This window comes from Daldinia caldariorum, assembly GCF_022478825.1.
Source record: "Daldinia caldariorum strain CBS 122874 unplaced genomic scaffold F4812scaffold_13, whole genome shotgun sequence".
NCBI classification, from domain to species: domain Eukaryota; kingdom Fungi; phylum Ascomycota; class Sordariomycetes; order Xylariales; family Hypoxylaceae; genus Daldinia; species Daldinia caldariorum.
In genome coordinates, this window is record NW_025953049.1 from 717,835 (window position 1) to 733,531 (window position 15,697).

Consider the following 15,697-nt stretch of genomic DNA (forward strand, 5'->3'; position numbering starts at 1 on the left):
GTATTATTGAATGCCTTACAGATCGAAAATATTACATGAGTTAATCCACATAAGCAGATCCTAGACCGCCTCAGAGGGCTATACAAAGGTAAAGTCCGAAAATTCAAGGTATTTAACATGAAAATATCCTTCCACATGGACAACACATAGGTGCCACTAATTCACGTTGATTGGCCTCTTAGAAACACACCAGAGTGAACAATTCATCATAATCAATATACAACAATTTTCAATGGCCTCAAATAACGCATTCTTCGGGATATTGGATGTCTCTCTTGGTATAATTACCATCCCATGTCTACCAACGATTGTGGCGGAGTGGGTAGCTCTCATACCTCTAGCCATTCATCTCGCCAGCTACCAAGATGACTATATCACGACTGGCAATATTTCTCTGCTGGGGAGACTCCCCGCCAGTTTATTCCCAGCCTTGGGCACGTTCTCCAATCTTGTGCGCTTCCTCGAGCAGGGGGCCGGATATCTGGATTATGCCAGCATGAAGGGTGGATTTAGTCAGAAGGCCTGGGACGTGAATTGGGGCAGCGCCTTTCCCGTGGCCAATGGCGCCGCCAGCGCATCGATTATCTCGTTCCTGACGAAAAAGCGCAGACCAGCAACCGTGAAAATAGACGCATTGGCCAATCCGACCCCTTCCTCTCCGGCGTCGTCCGTCCGAAGCACTCAGGAGGCCGAAAAGGCAAGCAACATAAAATACCGACCGCAGGTTTTGAATATCTACAATTTTGACAGAGTAGATGAAAAGAGACAGAAACGCCAACTGCTGAGATATATGCTCAGCCAAATCAGAGCACTTAGGATATTCCAGGCGCTGCAGGTCCTTGTTCTGATCGGACTATGCGTCTTTTTCATCATTTCCGGTGCATTTGGCACTGCGGCTATAGTTCTCATTCGTGTGATATCTGAGATATTTATCCACTCAATAACAATTCACCGACCGGTGGGATACCTGAAAAACAACGAAACTCATGATGCCTGTATGCTCGTAGCAGCGCACGAAAACGCCATGGAGTGGCATCTTTACGTTGGTGACCGGGGAATCGTTGACACCCTGTTAAACAAACCGATGATCGTACCTCCGGAGGGGAGGATGGCACGCATGGCCGCCTTATGGTTCCGATGCGCACATGGCGGCCAGCTTATAGCCATGACATTTGTTGCGGCCCAGAAGGGATGGGACGGTGTCTGCTTGATCATCCTGTTGGCCGCTCATTACATCTTCTGTTGGCTCTGTGGCCGCGACGCGCTAGTAAGTAACTGGATGGAGCGGGAGGAGATCGAAGTGAAGGTTGGTAGCTTCGAGTTGTCAGGTCGACATGCGGTCATGGGCGCAATCCAAATATTGAGTGGAACAAAAATTGACCATTGGATGGACAGCATCATAATACCCCATCCCAGACGTGATTTCTGGCTCGAGTCGCTAATGCTACCAGAAGACCATTCTGCGCCATGCCCCAAAGAACTAAACGAGTTTGATGAGCAGAGAGTCAAACGAGATGTTGTCATGGCCAGAGAGGCAGTTCGGCTTATCAAGCAACATATGCTGAGTTTAGCGGAAGTTGTTTAAACATTTATGAAAAGTATCTTAGAGTAGAATAGTGTGATGTTTCAAAAATAAGGGCGATAGGAATACCTACGATCATTGAGGCTTATATATTAAAGTTAAACGCGTAACGCAAAGTTCATCTGAAAAGCCCGTGTGATAATATCGCCACCCAAGGAAGTGCCACTAGTCAAAAAGAACAAATCATATAACATGAGAAAAAAAAAATCATCTCGGTTTCACATGCTGTTCCAATACCTTCTGCGACATAGCCCATCGAGCACGACGCGACAGCATATCTTCCAAAGGCACGACACCGCTAGGCTGCGAACTTTGGGGATTGTTTAGATACTGCTCTTTCGGATTAGATATTACCGGCAGTTCTTCTCCAAGGTCCTCGACAGCATCCACTTCCGGCCCCCCAACACAGAATATCCGCTCGGGCCACGTTCTAACCCAGGCCCGGGCTTTGTGGCTAAGCCCCAGGTATGTCTGTACGTGAAATCTATCTACCGCGTGCTTTTTAATGACTGCGGCGCGAATGGTGTTGTCGTTGACGGCGGGGGTGCTCCCGGGATAATATCCTACGAAGAAGCCTATGAGCACTGCGAATGTTTCCCCTTGCATGTTAACAATGTTATCTTCTTCTACCTCCCACCACGACTGGTTAACAGCTTGGAAATAAGTCGGCCTGGCGGAGTCAGGAGAGGTCTCTGCAGGGTCCGATAGATGAGGCCGGATAGGGATAGCCTTGGAGGAGAATTTAAGATATCCGTCCTGATCCATTGAGCCTTTAGGCAGCGGGACGAGAGCATCTGCAACAGGATAGTCATTTTCTATCAACAATGACACCTCCTGCATTCCTTTCTCATCGCTTACTTTTACATATGCTTTCCCAGACACGGAAGTACGAGGGAATATGGGGAAGGTTGAGATTTGTCGTGATGGCTGAACACGGAAAGCAGCTGCGAGCCAGGTGGCTTGCCCTCCCTTTTCCATGATAGCCTGCGCAAGCGCTATGGTGGCTTGCACACGGTCGTTTTTGCCGAATTGTGATGTATCCAGCGTAACGCCAAAGAGCCCCATAATACTGAAGACCATGTCAACGGGCCGTGATGAAGTGCGCATAAGCGCGCTCTGCCAGATTGAGTAGTCCTTCATGTCTCGGTCGAGATCCGGCGACATGATACGGGCGAGAGCACCAACATTAGGGGAAAGGATTCGCCGAGTTACGTTCCAGAACGGGAAGTCCCTGTAGGACCGATCGGCGGGATGTGAGCTGAACAGCTTGACTTCCAGCATCAAGCGCTTCTCGCCGTTTTCAATGGACAACATTCCGGCAGTGCACGCATCGATGATGAGTGACAGGGGCGTCGTTGCAGACCTAGCCGGAGTAACTTCGTCGATATTCCCTTGCGTATCGCCCGCATGGGCTCTGCGCGAGCCTGATCTCCAAGAAAATAAGACGAAAACGGCTGGAGGCGCCACGGCCTCCTGTAGTGTCCAGCCCCGGTGGATCCATTGGGTCACTTCGTCGAGGCGAACAAGGCGCTGGAGGCCCCCAGGCGCGACGATGCATATTTGACAACGGCGATAAATATCGTGCATTCGAGGTATCTGCCATTTCTTATCCTCCTTGCTCATTTGCATGACACACAGACGATCGATCCAGAGATGGTTGATGCCTCGGGCTGTGGACGCCACGCATGTCTCTCGCAGCACTTCAACCCCAATGTCGTCGCCTGGCTCCTGTCCCTCCGGGACGGGTACATTGAATACTGGATCGGCACAATCCGCATCGAGAGTGTTGCCCTTCCAGACATACGACAAGGCCGTATACGGGACTTGTGGAAAATCATCAAATTCGAGAACGGTCACCTGCTTATGCTCGATGAAGTCGTTGCAGCTGAGGAGGCGGTACCGGCAGGGGGTAGCACTTTCTGTAATATCCAGTGATTTAGTTTTTACGATAGTCTCCAGAGAAATCTTGCATATGATTTCTCCAGCCATGATGTTCATGCAAATGTAGAGCGGTGCAATAGATACCTAGGTACCTAAGGTAGCTTAGGCTTTGTTCGGGGCTCCCGACGCTAACGCCCAAGTCATACTCGCTGCCGCATGATTGGCGGAGTAGTGGGGCTGTGTTAGGGGGCTCGGCGACCCCACTTTATCGGCTCTCGGACCGGAGCTCCAAAGGTTACGGCGGAGATTCGGAGCTACAAATCTTTACCGTTACGTTGGGTACCTTCCAAATTCATAACTGCAAGTTCGGGATAAATAACTTAAGTCAACGTAGGCAGGTAATATTTCACTATTACCTCATCTGAGGAGACCCTTTTCTTATCAAGCTCTTAATGGATCTAAAAATTAAGAAATCGGTCTGCGATAACTGCTGGCGTGACTTCTTTCTCCGCCAAGTCTTGCAAAATCGCCTGAAATTGTTCAATGCTCTATATTGCGGTAGCCAATTAATTATAGATGCAACATCAAGCCATACATTTAATATAGATTAGGTAAGTAGACAACTTTGCGAAACTCAGATATAATCGGGTGACCTATTTCCTAAGAGGGAGTGGAAGCGGCCCTCCAATAGCGAAATCGTGGGGTTGCCATTCACTATGGATAATTGGTTCAAAAACCTCACCCAAGGTTAGGTTAGCGGCTCGATGGAATTTTCCTGGCCCATGCTCCTCTAGTATTACCGCTCGAAGTGGACTTAGGGTAGGGAGTGTATAAGGACCCTTGTTTGTCGCAGAATTTTCTGCCCTCTCATAATTTTGAGCATGACCTACGAAGGCAACAAATGACCGGCCATCCTGGGCGGAACTCGCGTGGTTTGGACGGTAAATGTTCCAAATTCCCCCGTCCCTTGCCACCACGCGAATATAGTCGGCACAGATATCGTTAGTATCATCATTCTGCCTGGAAGAGAAATTCAACTTCTGCACATTCTCGCCTGTATAAACCACTTGGGCGGCTTTGGCCGAGATACTCAAGTATCCGTCATCGTCCATACTACCGTCCGGTAAATCGGCGACGTACCATAGAGTCAAATCGAAGCATTGCTCATCAGTTGCTGTCTTTATCTCAACCCTGCCTGTGACGTCGGTCTCGGGGAATTCTGGAAAAGAAGAGAGAAAGGGACTCGGCGGAAGGTCAAAGGCCATAACAAGCCATGCAGGCTTTCCTCCACCTCGCAATATCTCCTGGGCAAGTGCGATTGTGGCGCCGATCCGATCATCCTTATGGAAGGAACTAGGGTTCAAAGAAACGCCAAACACACCCATGATGCTTAGTACCATGTCCACTGGACGTGAAGATGCCCTCCAGAAAGCGTTCTGCCAGGCTGGGAGAGCTCCCTCTGGCAGACGGGCATCTACTCCTATGATACGGGAGAGCGACTCGGTTAGCATAGTATCGACACCCATCGAATCGCCTGTTATGTAGACCGAAATATCGTCTGCAGTTGGTGCAGAACTGCCGGCGGGCGTCCAATCCAGCGTCTCAGCGTAACGGCTGGCCTCGAGGATCTCGCGTAGCCCGGTTGTAGCTGATTCTTTAGGAATGACTTCGCTGATAATAGCCTTGGCACCGCCCTTGGAACCTTGCCATGAGCCAGATCCTCGTTCCCACTTGAAGAGAACCAAGATCCGCTTTGGGGCCATGACTTCCTGCAGGGTCCACGCACGAGTGATCCACATAGTCTCATCTTCCACGGCGACGAGCTGTCTAATTCCACCTGGAAGTACTAGACAGGCTTTGCAGTGTAGGTAGATACCGTACATTTGTACGATCTGCCAGTCCTTATCTGCCCGACTTGTCTGTATGATACAGAGCCGGTCAAGCCAGAGGTACTGTGCACCCTCTTGGATTGCGACAGAGCACGCATGGTGGATGACGTCAATGCCAACCTGGTCGCCGTCTTTAGCACCTCGGACGGTGAAAGCGCCCTTATCTGACTCGGCGGTGGCGGGGTCGAACTCGTTGCCGTGCCAGATATACGAAATAGCAGCGTAGGGCACATCGCTGATAGAGCCATCAAATTCATAGATAACAAGCTGCTGGTGCTGGATGAAATAAGAGCAGTCGATAAGGCGGTAGTGACCAGGCTTGGCAGCTAACGAAATATCGATCACAGCGTTGGGTAGAGAGTCTAGTGAGGAGCTGTACACCTGCCGTGAAGTGTCAGACTGGAGCACGGCTGTAGCTTGTCTCTCATGATTTTGTGATATCATTACACCTTGAAGACACGTCGCTGAGGATTCTGTCGTAGGTCTCCCACCATCTTGTTCTACCGAAGATGAAATCGGTCTAGGTAATGGCTAATATAGAGACTTGTTAGTCGTGTATCAATCATCATCATCCAATTTGTGTACCTGCGTATCTTGACTAGTGTCGTCGTGAGAGATGGGCTTTGATGCCTGCTTACGCCGACGTCGAAGACAACTTGACCAACACATTGTCAGCCCGAAAAGAAAGGCGAACGAGTTCGCGCTTCAAAAATGACTGGCCCAAGTATAAGGAGAGCCAGATGCTAACACCTGGCAAACGATTGGCCTCGATTGTATCCGTCCGACTACCCAGGTATTATTTGAAAATAAAACTATGAAATGAGAGCTCCCCGGCTTGATTAGCTGGCTGCATAAATGGTTTACAGCCTCGAAGCTATAATTTCATCAGCCTTTATATTTTCGTATTCAATGGTCAACTAATATGCCACGTTGCTCACAGCCTTACTATTGACTTTTCAAGACGGACGCTGCGAGAGAAGCCAATTATCCACTATTTGGCGCGTAGTAAGGTGGCCGATCATCTTGAGTTTCCTCAAGGAATTGGATGGGAGGATGGTAAAATATGAATAATAGGTACCTAACATGTAGGCTGAGTTATCTTTCTGCGTGTGAAGCCTGCGAAGTTGTTGCTAGCGCAGTTTATTCGCGATCCTTATTGCGTTGATAAAACAGGGCGAGAATAATCCTTGGCCAGCTGAATCAAACCAGCACCTATGATATGCGAACAACTGGCTAGCTTATTCTACGCAACGAGTTGCGCATTCACGAATGCGGCTCAAATCAGGTACCTGAAGCAAAGAAAATGAATCTACGTTAGATGCCTACCTCCTAAGGTACCTAATTTAGGCACTTGAGGTATGCCATAAAAGCTGCTGTTGATAATTGTGCCGAAACTATGTCGACTTTCCTAGGGACAATTCTACCCCTGATTACCTCAGAAGTTTAACTTCTAGTGAAGATGTCGGTGCGAAACAGCCTGTCCACACAGAAGGTCAAAGTTGCCAAATTTCAATTCTGTCATGATCTAGAATGTGCATTCTCGAGTGACATTCATCTCCTAGTTGAGACTTGCGAGACCGAGCTTGCCCCTGAAAATGCCGTTGCCATCAGGTGAGTGTTCACATCAACCTCCACCTTGCCCTTTCGTTGTTATAATCCATTGCTGACTCGCGCAGCTACACCTGGGGTGAATTCTTCCGAGAAAAAAGAGCCGTCGGCCACACCAAGAGTAATGATCCGGTATTGTTTGAACTGGGCAGCGAATGGGTGCTTCAGGACTTGATTGTGAAGCTCGCATGCCTGACCATGGAGCACCAAGCGTGTTGGATGGACCAGCTATGCATCCCGCAGGAAGAGGAGATGATCAGGCTTACGCTAGCTAGTATTCCAACCATCTACAGGACGTTGCCTGTCGTGGCCTTAATGCCTGGGCGGCCATGCAAGTGTCTGCACCGCGAGCTTGACAAGCTGGAGCGCGCCACCCCAGTAGGAAATCCTGTACAAGCCATGCAAGCGGATAGAGCATTGAGGTCCTGTTATAATAGCTATGGGATCAATTCTTGGTTTAGCAGAATATGGACGCGACAGGAACTGATGTATTCCAGCACGATACGAGTGGTGTGGACGTCAGACGATGAGCCCCCGTGTGTGCCGGTCAGACTGCCTGGCGACGAGGGAGTGGAGGCTGTGATAAGACAGAGAAACGATGAAGCCGATGAACGGGAAATGGAAGCGGCGTTCCCTCATTTATGCCCGTATCTGCAACAACTGTTCAGAAAATCTAGGTTCGAAACCGACTCATATCGTAATGCATTCGCGCGATGGCATCAGGCAGCCGGAAGCTTTTTCAATGCAGCCAGGCTAAGCATCGGCGATTACACGGGATATGGTGATTCCTCCGGCATTGGCGAGGGTCATCAAGTCCTGAATTCCCTACGATTTCTCGCAGGAATTCCGATGAGGAAGATGGACCGCCAGCTAACTGAATTGGAACGTTTCCTTTCCGAAATGGGGTCACTGTCAGCCTCACTACGGTCGGCTACTCACGCGCGGGACTATGTCGCTTCTGTGTGGATTGATTGCCCAGGCTATGTTTTGCCGGTGAAATATAAGGCAATGCAACTGGGAGATTTGCTGGAAGATGCAATAAACCAGCTGGAGCAAAACCGTGGGGTATCCCCTATCACGACTGTACCATCCGGGCTATTCGAGGCGACCCGCGCAACGGGTTTATGGAGGCCGTCCAGGTATCTCAATTCGACTGCTGTTACCAGCTGTTACGAGATATATGGCCCTTTGGTTCACCCGTTCTCTGCTGTACCCCTACGTAGAGCCGAGTCGATTTCTTTCAGCGCTCGCCTCCCAACGCCCATCTCGAACAGGGCTCAGCCGTTTTCTGAAATATGCATAGGCCGGAAAACTGCTGATGTATTCGCATTCACTCGAGGAGTATTTGAACAATGTCCATCACAAACGTTTGACAAATACCTACACGCACGGCTAAATAGGATGGCAGACGAGGATGTTGACGAGCGACACATGTTCGAAGGGATGATCATAGAGTGCGTCCTAGCAAAAAGGCCATTAAGTCCATACAAGACTCGCAGCTGGGCTCCGTGGTACCCGGAGCTAGATATGGCTTCACATGTATCTGGAATGGTGGCTACTTTGATGGGTTTCAACTACGAAATCTGCCAAAAACAGCGCATGGTGCTGGTGGTCGCAGTTGGTGCACCCACGGCAATAGGTTTTATGAACAGCCGGTTTTGGAAGTGGAAGAACGACCATCCAGAGTGTAGTGGGAGAGTTCATACAATTAGTCTGGGGAATAAGGACTCTCATGCTTCATCGCCTGGAGACGTCTTGTATGAAGTGGTCCAGGGAAGTAATAAATCTGGGAAATCGACATTCAAAGTCGTCGGTGTATGGTGCCCGATCCGGCGAGATGCCGTGGAACGGCTTTTGACAAAATCCGAGTTCTCAGGAGTAGAGTCTCATACGTTGGAAATTGTTTAAAATACCTTATACCTTCTATCAGGTACCTTGTTAATATGTACCATTATCACTTGTTAGTTGGCCGCTCATATAAATTACCTGTTACTTACTAATTACTGAGAAGTCACCGAAGTCATATAAACGTGATAGGTTCTAACCTTAACTCCAAAACATTGCTTTTGGATATCCACTTGGGGAAATCTCGGAAGCAACCTACGCGTCTGTACTCCCTTGGCTTTTCTCCTGGAACCACAACCAGACCCCAGAGGTCAAGTGACCTCGTGCTCCAGGCGACAGGTAACAACCAGACGTTTCCATGACATACCTCTATCGTATCCCGCCATGCGTAGTAGATCTTCGACTCATTCTCGGACTTATTACTGCCAGTTACCTGGGGCTGGTAGGCATACAGGCCGTCGTTGCGCCATTCGGCCTTGAGTAAGCGCACGCGCATTTCTAGCGAAGCCGCTGTTACTCCGCCAAAAGGAAGTATATCAGATTCAAGTTGCACTACGTGCTTATCTAGCTCGTATAGGGGCGGGTCGAAGGGCTGAAGCTTTGTGGCTTCTACCTGACTGTCCACGGCCGCCCACGACCAGGAGGGTGCTCTGAAGGACTCCAGTCGTGGTAACTGGTTGCCATCGGCCACATGCCATAGGAGGTCGTGCTGAAAGTTGTCGAGCCATAGCCCCGCCATATACTTTCCCTTTTTCCACCGCGTGCTAAAGCGGCTGGCTACACCTGCGAGGGCAATGAGTTTGTCCTCAACTTGCGTGACCGTTCGGCCAGTATAGTTATGGATGATGTTATCCCATAGAGTCGTCCTTCTGTTATAGTCGAATGCTGTTTCTTCCTTCGGATCAAAGTGTTCTTCCTCAGGCGCAGGCATCCACTCGATGTTAAGACGGTGGGTTGGAAGGTCATGTAGTTCGCGCACGGCGTCGTTAATGCTGATACGGGTCATCGGGCAATAAAAGCGAAGAGTGGTCGAAGTGTACGCAAACGCATGTGTGGAAAGTAGGCGTTCTTCAAGACACCAGGCTCGTTTGTTTACCGGATCGTGCACGTCGCCGTTGTCGTCGAAGCCGCCAAGTGAGTTTTGCTCGACGTACATGGTACCGAAGCGGGTAGGATCGCCTTTGCACGGAAATGGTAGAGGTCGTATGGGGATTGAGGGTGGTGGGCAGTCCTGCAGGAATCCATCGCTAACCTTGGACGACCGCGCCGCAATTATGGTGAATGCAGCATTAGAGAAGATCGCTGGTATTTTGGAAATTTCTTGTCGCTTGTCCACTTTAGAATCCTGGATGATGCATAAAGCGTCAATCCAAAGATATTTCTCCCCGAACGCCTTTGTCGCCCAAATCGCATCTCGAGAAGTCTGAGGAAGTAGATCGGTAGGGATCTCGCGAGTGTACGCATCGAGGTTGTTCTGGGTTGTTTTGTGCGGCTGACTCTCACCCCATACATAACTAAGCGCAACGTAAGACCCATTAACATTGCCGCCGGTGATGTATAGTCTCGGTCGTTCCGGGTCGGTGCAATCGATGACACGAGTAGGAAGCGGTCGAACCTGGCTTGGCTTGGGGCACGCGCTGTGATCATTGATGCAGTGCGATAAATGTTCAAGCGCCAGACGACACGTTTCTGTCGATTTCATTCGATAAATCCTATCTCGAGCTAGTACTTCGTCGGCACATGGATCATCTGCGCTCGCGATGCATCAGTGAACCATACAGCAAACCGAAAGGACATGTACACCAGCACGAACCTGGCGACGTGTACAAGGGAAAAGAGATGAGCTCATAGTCCCCGACGCGAACACAAATAAGCTGAGCGCCGACCAAGGCTTTTCCGTCATAACTCGGTGGTTTGAATGATACAGTAAAAGTTTGGGTAAATGAGCGGAAGAATGCGTCCTCGTCGTGGGGGTAGTTGTATCGTTTATCGGATTTAGCAGTGCTCACCAGCAAGGTGCACCAGTTGCACCCGCCTTGGCTCGATTGTTCTATTTGATTCCAAGTGGAGGTGTAGGTATAAAGTCTAGCCTTCGGACTACTGGAGAAAAAGCCTAGGTTTTCCCATATATCTCGAAAATTGCCGCGTGCAAAGAGACCATTCCAACAGTCGTTGCACACTAGAGAGCGCGCCGTATCTGCACTGGAGTGTCTGCTAAGTATGTGATTATCATAGCTGATCAAGTCACCACATACTGTATCTGTCATAGTAACTTGCGAGGTTGACCGGCTCCTAGAGTCTCATAGAGTCTCCTAGGAGTTATTCGGGTAGAATTTGCAGAGCTTCGTGATCGACGATAGCCATCGATAATAAAAGCCTCGCCAATAATAAGATGACACTAGCTGTAAATCGGACGGGCCCGGCTAAAAATGTCAGCACTGTTATGTACATTTAGTACTGGCTTGACAAGTTCCCACCAAATGCGCAATGAAGGTATCCTCTATTATAGATATAGGAGGTACCTAAGGCAACGTTAAATAGGCGTTTATATCATCTTATAACAGTAATAAAAACGGTAATGAACGTATTTTAACCCCGTAAATTCTCGAATTTCTCCCATTTCTCAATTTCTGCAGGACGCATCTCACCAGAGAAGAACTCATCTCTCAGTCTTCGACCGATGCCTGGATATTTCGTTTCAGTGGCATACAGTGTCTCCATAACCTTCGTCTCGCCTATTACCTCTTCGAATTGAAGATGAATGCCAAAGTTGCTCGGTTTCCGCGGCGCACCCGCAGCAAACATGTTCTGAATAATTCCAATAATACCGGTCGCAAAAAGATACCATGTATTCTCAGATATCCCAGCTGCCGTTATGAGAAGCGGGATCCAAAGCACGCAGAGTATTAAGAGAGCCACACAAGTGAAGTATGTAGCGTTGGTCGAAACATTGGTCTGGCCCGACGCAAGGTCCTCTAAATTGAGGCCGTTCCTGTTCCCAAGGATAACGATAGCGTGTTGGGATCCATTGCCCCGGGTCAAAATATAGGAGTCCTTGGAGTTTTCGCGACACGCCCATTTCTCTCTTCTCCACTGCGGCAACAGGCCTGTTGCTATGGCAAGACAAGTCCCAGCCGCGGTGACGATCAAGACACCCCAATCGCCGTGTATGCCAAGGGGTATAATTGCAATACCAAGCTGCAGTGCGATTGAGACAAGTCCGCTCCAGTAAACCATGTCCCTCGTGGCAGTTTTTTGTTGCTTCGTGTCATCGGGCTTATAGATTGACACGACGAGGCCTGCTATCGTAGGCTTTTTTGATGATCCTAGTTGCACCATCTTCTCAGTAAGTATCTGATCCGTCCTTTCTTTTACCTTCGCATCCATCCAGAATTCATGATCCCGAATAATTCTTCCTAGAATCCAGCTAGTGTTTTCTCTACTGTTTCCATTACGGCCATTAATAACCTTGCATACGCAATCTGGCTTAGGAGGCATGAGCTTGTTCTCCCCAATAGCAGAGAGGAGAGCCGAAACAGAATAAGCTACCCATCCTACAAGAGATATGGTCAGCCTATACCACTGCAGCGTTATGTTCGGATGATAGATCGAGACCAACCAAAGGAGAAAGTAACAGGTGCAAGCCCAGAGCCGGCCAGTTGCGCGAGCGCCCGACCAATCACATCGCCGCCGAGGATAAGTAGCACACTGAAAACCTCACTGGGCTTATCCCATTGAGAACGTAACTCATCCGAAGTAACAGGCATAATGAATTTCACGATTGGTGGATGATGATCGGAAACGAGACGCGCTTATAAGTCTTCGGGGAAAAAAGAGGTTGAAGTAAAAATATATTGTAAGAGGAAGACAATCCAGAGCTTAGATAATTACTATTGAGAATTAGGATACAATTTAAACCCCTTCATTATGTATTTTATGTGATACAAAAAACGCCTAACAAATGGCAGCAAGGTAAAGTTGCATAAGTAGTATATCTGAGGAGCAGGAGATGCAAGTCCGATTGGCCAAGTCGTTCTCAACCCTGTTAACTGCTAAGCTGACTGGGCTGGTGGATTATTACACTTATACCATACGGATCTTATTACATATGAGATGAATAGGCTACCTGTATGGCGCAAATTAACTCATGTCCATTCTAGGAAAAAAAGAAAAAGAAAAAGAAAGAAATCCAAAATACATCACACCTAGGTACTCACCCATTTCTCTTCCTAGATCGTCATACCTTAGGTATTCAATCTGGTATGGGACCACCGATCGTGATCTCCTTGGCTTCACCTGTAGTAAAGAATAAAGAGTGTCCATTCTCAAACTTCACCATACCTCGCCATAGCCAAACATCGTCCTCCCCCCGCGTAATAAAGATCGCTCGTTTACACTCCATAACAACGCTAGTTCGGAAAAATCCCTCTATCGGCTCTGCTGAATGTCCCCCGCTGGTATCACTCCGTGGATCCCCCATCAAAATAGGGCAGATGAACGCGCAGTCATTGGGATTGGTTCCTATTTCGTTCCGCTCGAATATTGAGCTTTCCGCCCAGTCTACATGTCGTTTTTTGATATTCACATCCGTCTTCATCCACCATTTTCCGTGCAGGTACTTCTTCCCGTAATTCCCGTCGACGATGTCAGCTTTGATGCCACCGTACGCTGTCCGGACCCAGGTAGTAGCGTTGGTTTTACCAGGCCTCCAGGACGGCGTTCCCCGAATCTTGAACCTTTCTGCGTTGGAGCTGATGAATGCGACGTCAACCTTCTTATTTGCATATATGTACGGATCCTTGTAACTGAAGTCATCAGCTCCATTTCTGGCTTCAATAGGTCGGAGTAAGCCCCAGATGACTTCAGAGTCGCCTTGACGACTAGCGTGACGTCCGGATAGGAGTAGCCCTGCTGCATCGACCGACAGAGGCATGTCGCTATATGGAAGAAGCTCAACCAGTGCTGAAAGGATCCATAGTCGGATATTTGGCTTGCGGAAGACAGCATTAAGTACGTCGCTCAGACGGAAGAGCTCATATGTTGGCTTGCTTGTGTCCACCCATCTGAGGAACGTTATTCTTTTTTGCTGACCCCTGTTGCCTTCAAGAAGGGTCCATGCCCGCCGATGCCAAGAGGAGACGATTAACGACAATAGTATTGTTTCGGTATCTGAACCCAAACTGGCAATATTTCTATCCCAACACAGAACTAGCCTTGCGTTCGTGAAGGTCCAATTGATCATCATGATCATTCTTTCCCGCGTCGCTTGGTCTTCACCTGGAATTATAGCGCAGTCTATCCAGTAGCTTGTACAGCCATTGTCTTGAGCAATTCGAACAAGCTGATCGTGGACGCACTTATTTATCCCGTCCTCTTTTGTTCCCCATATGCCGTCCCTCCATACGTGAGAAACAACTAGAGTATCGTGGTCGGCCGCTACCCAGTAGTTCGACGGATCAGAGATGCTCACCGCCGGCATACCATTATTCGCGATCTCTCGAAACCGCAAGTTGGCAGATGCCTCGTTTTGGGGCTTTGACTTCCCACAACCAGGGCAACCCGGAATATGGTAATCCCCATTGGGGGGCTCGACATCGAACGTACAGGACTCCGGTGTGCAACCAGAATGTTTAAAATGATTACTGTCAGGATCATTGATATCCTGCTTATATTGGAGTTTCTTAACCAAACACATGGGTTGGACGAAAGGTTCGATATCCTCTCGGGTGAGAAGTCCCAGAGTCTTCTGACAAATTCGACCTTTCCCAAATCTTTTATTCTCGTCAAATGCCAGCCTCGCAGCCTTACGGTAGTGGATATTATGCACAATCGGTATGCTGCCGAGATGGGTCCGTCGTTGGAAGCCACATCGAGCCTTGATAGCGCCCAAGAGGCATACGGAGATGTCCCAAGTGCGGTCCAGCTTCCATCGCTCGCGCATTGATAGCTTCACCGGACTTGGAAGTCGAGCACTTTTATCATGCGGTGTTTGGAGGAAATGGGTGAGAGAGTTGATGGCGCGAACACACTTTTCGTAGATCTTGGGGATGTCTTCATTGCGGAAATTATGGTTGGAGAGTTCATTGTAGAAATGTGCGATGGCAATAACACAGCCAAACGAATAAATTTCGTCGTAGCTCGGGACATAGCTTGGAACTTCCCAATTATCTAAGATTCCATGGTTTCTGGCAAGATTCTGAGCGTTCTCGATGTCATCGTCCGTCAGTTGTGAAATGGACAAGACAAAATCTGCAATCTGCTTTGCCGTATATATGTCCCTGTCGAATGAACGTCCATGACTCAAGCTGGTGTCGAAAGGGCTCTCAGAAGCGTGTAGAAAAGTAATCGAGTTGGTTGTCATCTTGTCATCACCATTGGGCGGGCGGGATGGTGGAACTGATAGACCGTTCCATATGAAATAACACGCCAAGAAAATCAAGATGATCGTGAATTCCACCCATCCATATTTAAGGGTAAGAAGTAGCAATGAAATAAACAGACAAAACTTGCCTGGGTGGTAAGGGATTGTGGTCGACATATTGAGGATGCTCTGAAGATCTGAAAGGGGAGGTGAAACACCCTCGCAGGCACCTAGTGTATTAATCGACGATACATCTCATAAATATCACACTGCTCCTCAAAGATTTCCCCTGTATAAGAGATGAGGCTCTTTCCCGTGGCGATATACACTTGGTTTATTGGGCTTCAACAATGCCACATGGCGACAAAACCGGCCATTCATGCCTGGGGGATATGACTAGAGCCAGCCTGATTATACACTTTCACCGATATAAATATTCACAATTGAACATTTTCGGGCGATCTATTCACTACAGTACAACTTGGAGGGTTACTAATGCTATTTCATTCGTGGATATTTGTTAAGTAATGG

The 15,697-nt window shown here is 48.6% G+C and overlaps 7 protein-coding genes across 7 annotated transcripts; 2 read left to right on the forward strand and 5 right to left on the reverse strand.

Annotated features, from left to right (window-relative positions):
• Positions 1-232: 232 nt before the first annotated feature.
• Positions 233-1,585, forward strand: F4812DRAFT_461092 (uncharacterized protein; the record flags this gene model as incomplete). The annotated part of the gene is made up of 1 exon (XM_047937809.1): positions 233-1,585. One exon carries the CDS (start codon positions 233-235, stop codon positions 1,583-1,585), a length of 1,353 nt encoding a protein of 450 aa, XP_047788432.1.
• Positions 1,586-1,606: 21 nt separating this feature from the next.
• Positions 1,607-3,640, reverse strand: F4812DRAFT_97671 (uncharacterized protein). Its single transcript, XM_047939596.1, has one exon. The coding sequence runs from the start codon at positions 3,578-3,580 to the stop codon at positions 1,790-1,792; it is 1,791 nt and encodes a 596-aa protein (XP_047788433.1). The 5' UTR covers positions 3,581-3,640; the 3' UTR covers positions 1,607-1,789.
• Positions 3,641-3,644: 4 nt separating this feature from the next.
• Positions 3,645-5,887, reverse strand: F4812DRAFT_97731 (uncharacterized protein). Its single transcript, XM_047939599.1, has one exon. It carries the CDS (start codon positions 5,794-5,796, stop codon positions 4,117-4,119), a length of 1,680 nt encoding a protein of 559 aa, XP_047788434.1. The 5' UTR covers positions 5,797-5,887; the 3' UTR covers positions 3,645-4,116.
• A 453-nt stretch (positions 5,888-6,340) lies between these two features.
• Positions 6,341-8,924, forward strand: F4812DRAFT_97720 (uncharacterized protein). Its single transcript, XM_047939598.1, has 2 exons — positions 6,341-6,963; positions 7,029-8,924. Exons 1-2 carry the CDS (start codon positions 6,812-6,814, stop codon positions 8,866-8,868), a joined length of 1,992 nt encoding a protein of 663 aa, XP_047788435.1. The 5' UTR covers positions 6,341-6,811; the 3' UTR covers positions 8,869-8,924.
• On the reverse strand, positions 8,925-11,072 carry F4812DRAFT_465979 (heterokaryon incompatibility protein-domain-containing protein; the record flags this gene model as incomplete). The annotated part of the gene is made up of 2 exons (XM_047938508.1): positions 8,925-10,554; positions 10,619-11,072. The coding sequence occupies 2 exons, from the start codon at positions 11,070-11,072 to the stop codon at positions 8,981-8,983; spliced, it is 2,028 nt and encodes a 675-aa protein (XP_047788436.1). The 3' UTR covers positions 8,925-8,980.
• F4812DRAFT_97755 (uncharacterized protein) lies at positions 10,954-12,814 on the reverse strand. Its single transcript, XM_047939600.1, has 3 exons — positions 12,425-12,814; positions 11,061-12,359; positions 10,954-11,002 (listed from the first exon to the last, which is right to left on the reverse strand). The coding sequence occupies exons 1-2, from the start codon at positions 12,570-12,572 to the stop codon at positions 11,395-11,397; spliced, it is 1,113 nt and encodes a 370-aa protein (XP_047788437.1). The 5' UTR covers positions 12,573-12,814; the 3' UTR covers positions 10,954-11,002; positions 11,061-11,394.
• F4812DRAFT_97691 (uncharacterized protein) lies at positions 12,681-15,686 on the reverse strand. The gene has a single exon (XM_047939597.1). It carries the CDS (start codon positions 15,341-15,343, stop codon positions 13,058-13,060), a length of 2,286 nt encoding a protein of 761 aa, XP_047788438.1. The 5' UTR covers positions 15,344-15,686; the 3' UTR covers positions 12,681-13,057.
• Positions 15,687-15,697: the final 11 nt, after the last annotated feature.

What these genes read in the sequence shown, in the direction of transcription:
- F4812DRAFT_97671 (XM_047939596.1), bottom strand. Translation starts at nt 3,580, where the DNA reads ATGAACATCATGGCTGGAGAAATCATATGCAAGATTTCTCTGGAGACT.
- F4812DRAFT_97731 (XM_047939599.1), bottom strand. Translation starts at nt 5,796, where the DNA reads ATGATATCACAAAATCATGAGAGACAAGCTACAGCCGTGCTCCAGTCT.
- F4812DRAFT_97720 (XM_047939598.1), top strand. Translation starts at nt 6,812, where the DNA reads ATGTCGGTGCGAAACAGCCTGTCCACACAGAAGGTCAAAGTTGCCAAA. An exon ending in GAAAATGCCGTTGCCATCAG is followed by an intron (nt 6,964 to 7,028) that starts GTGAGTGTTCAC and finishes TGACTCGCGCAG; the next exon opens with CTACACCTGGGGTGAATTCT.
- F4812DRAFT_97755 (XM_047939600.1), bottom strand. Translation starts at nt 12,572, where the DNA reads ATGCCTGTTACTTCGGATGAGTTACGTTCTCAATGGGATAAGCCCAGT. An exon ending in ACCTGTTACTTTCTCCTTTG is followed by an intron (nt 12,360 to 12,424) that starts GTTGGTCTCGAT and finishes TATCTCTTGTAG; the next exon opens with GATGGGTAGCTTATTCTGTT.
- F4812DRAFT_97691 (XM_047939597.1), bottom strand. Translation starts at nt 15,343, where the DNA reads ATGTCGACCACAATCCCTTACCACCCAGGCAAGTTTTGTCTGTTTATT.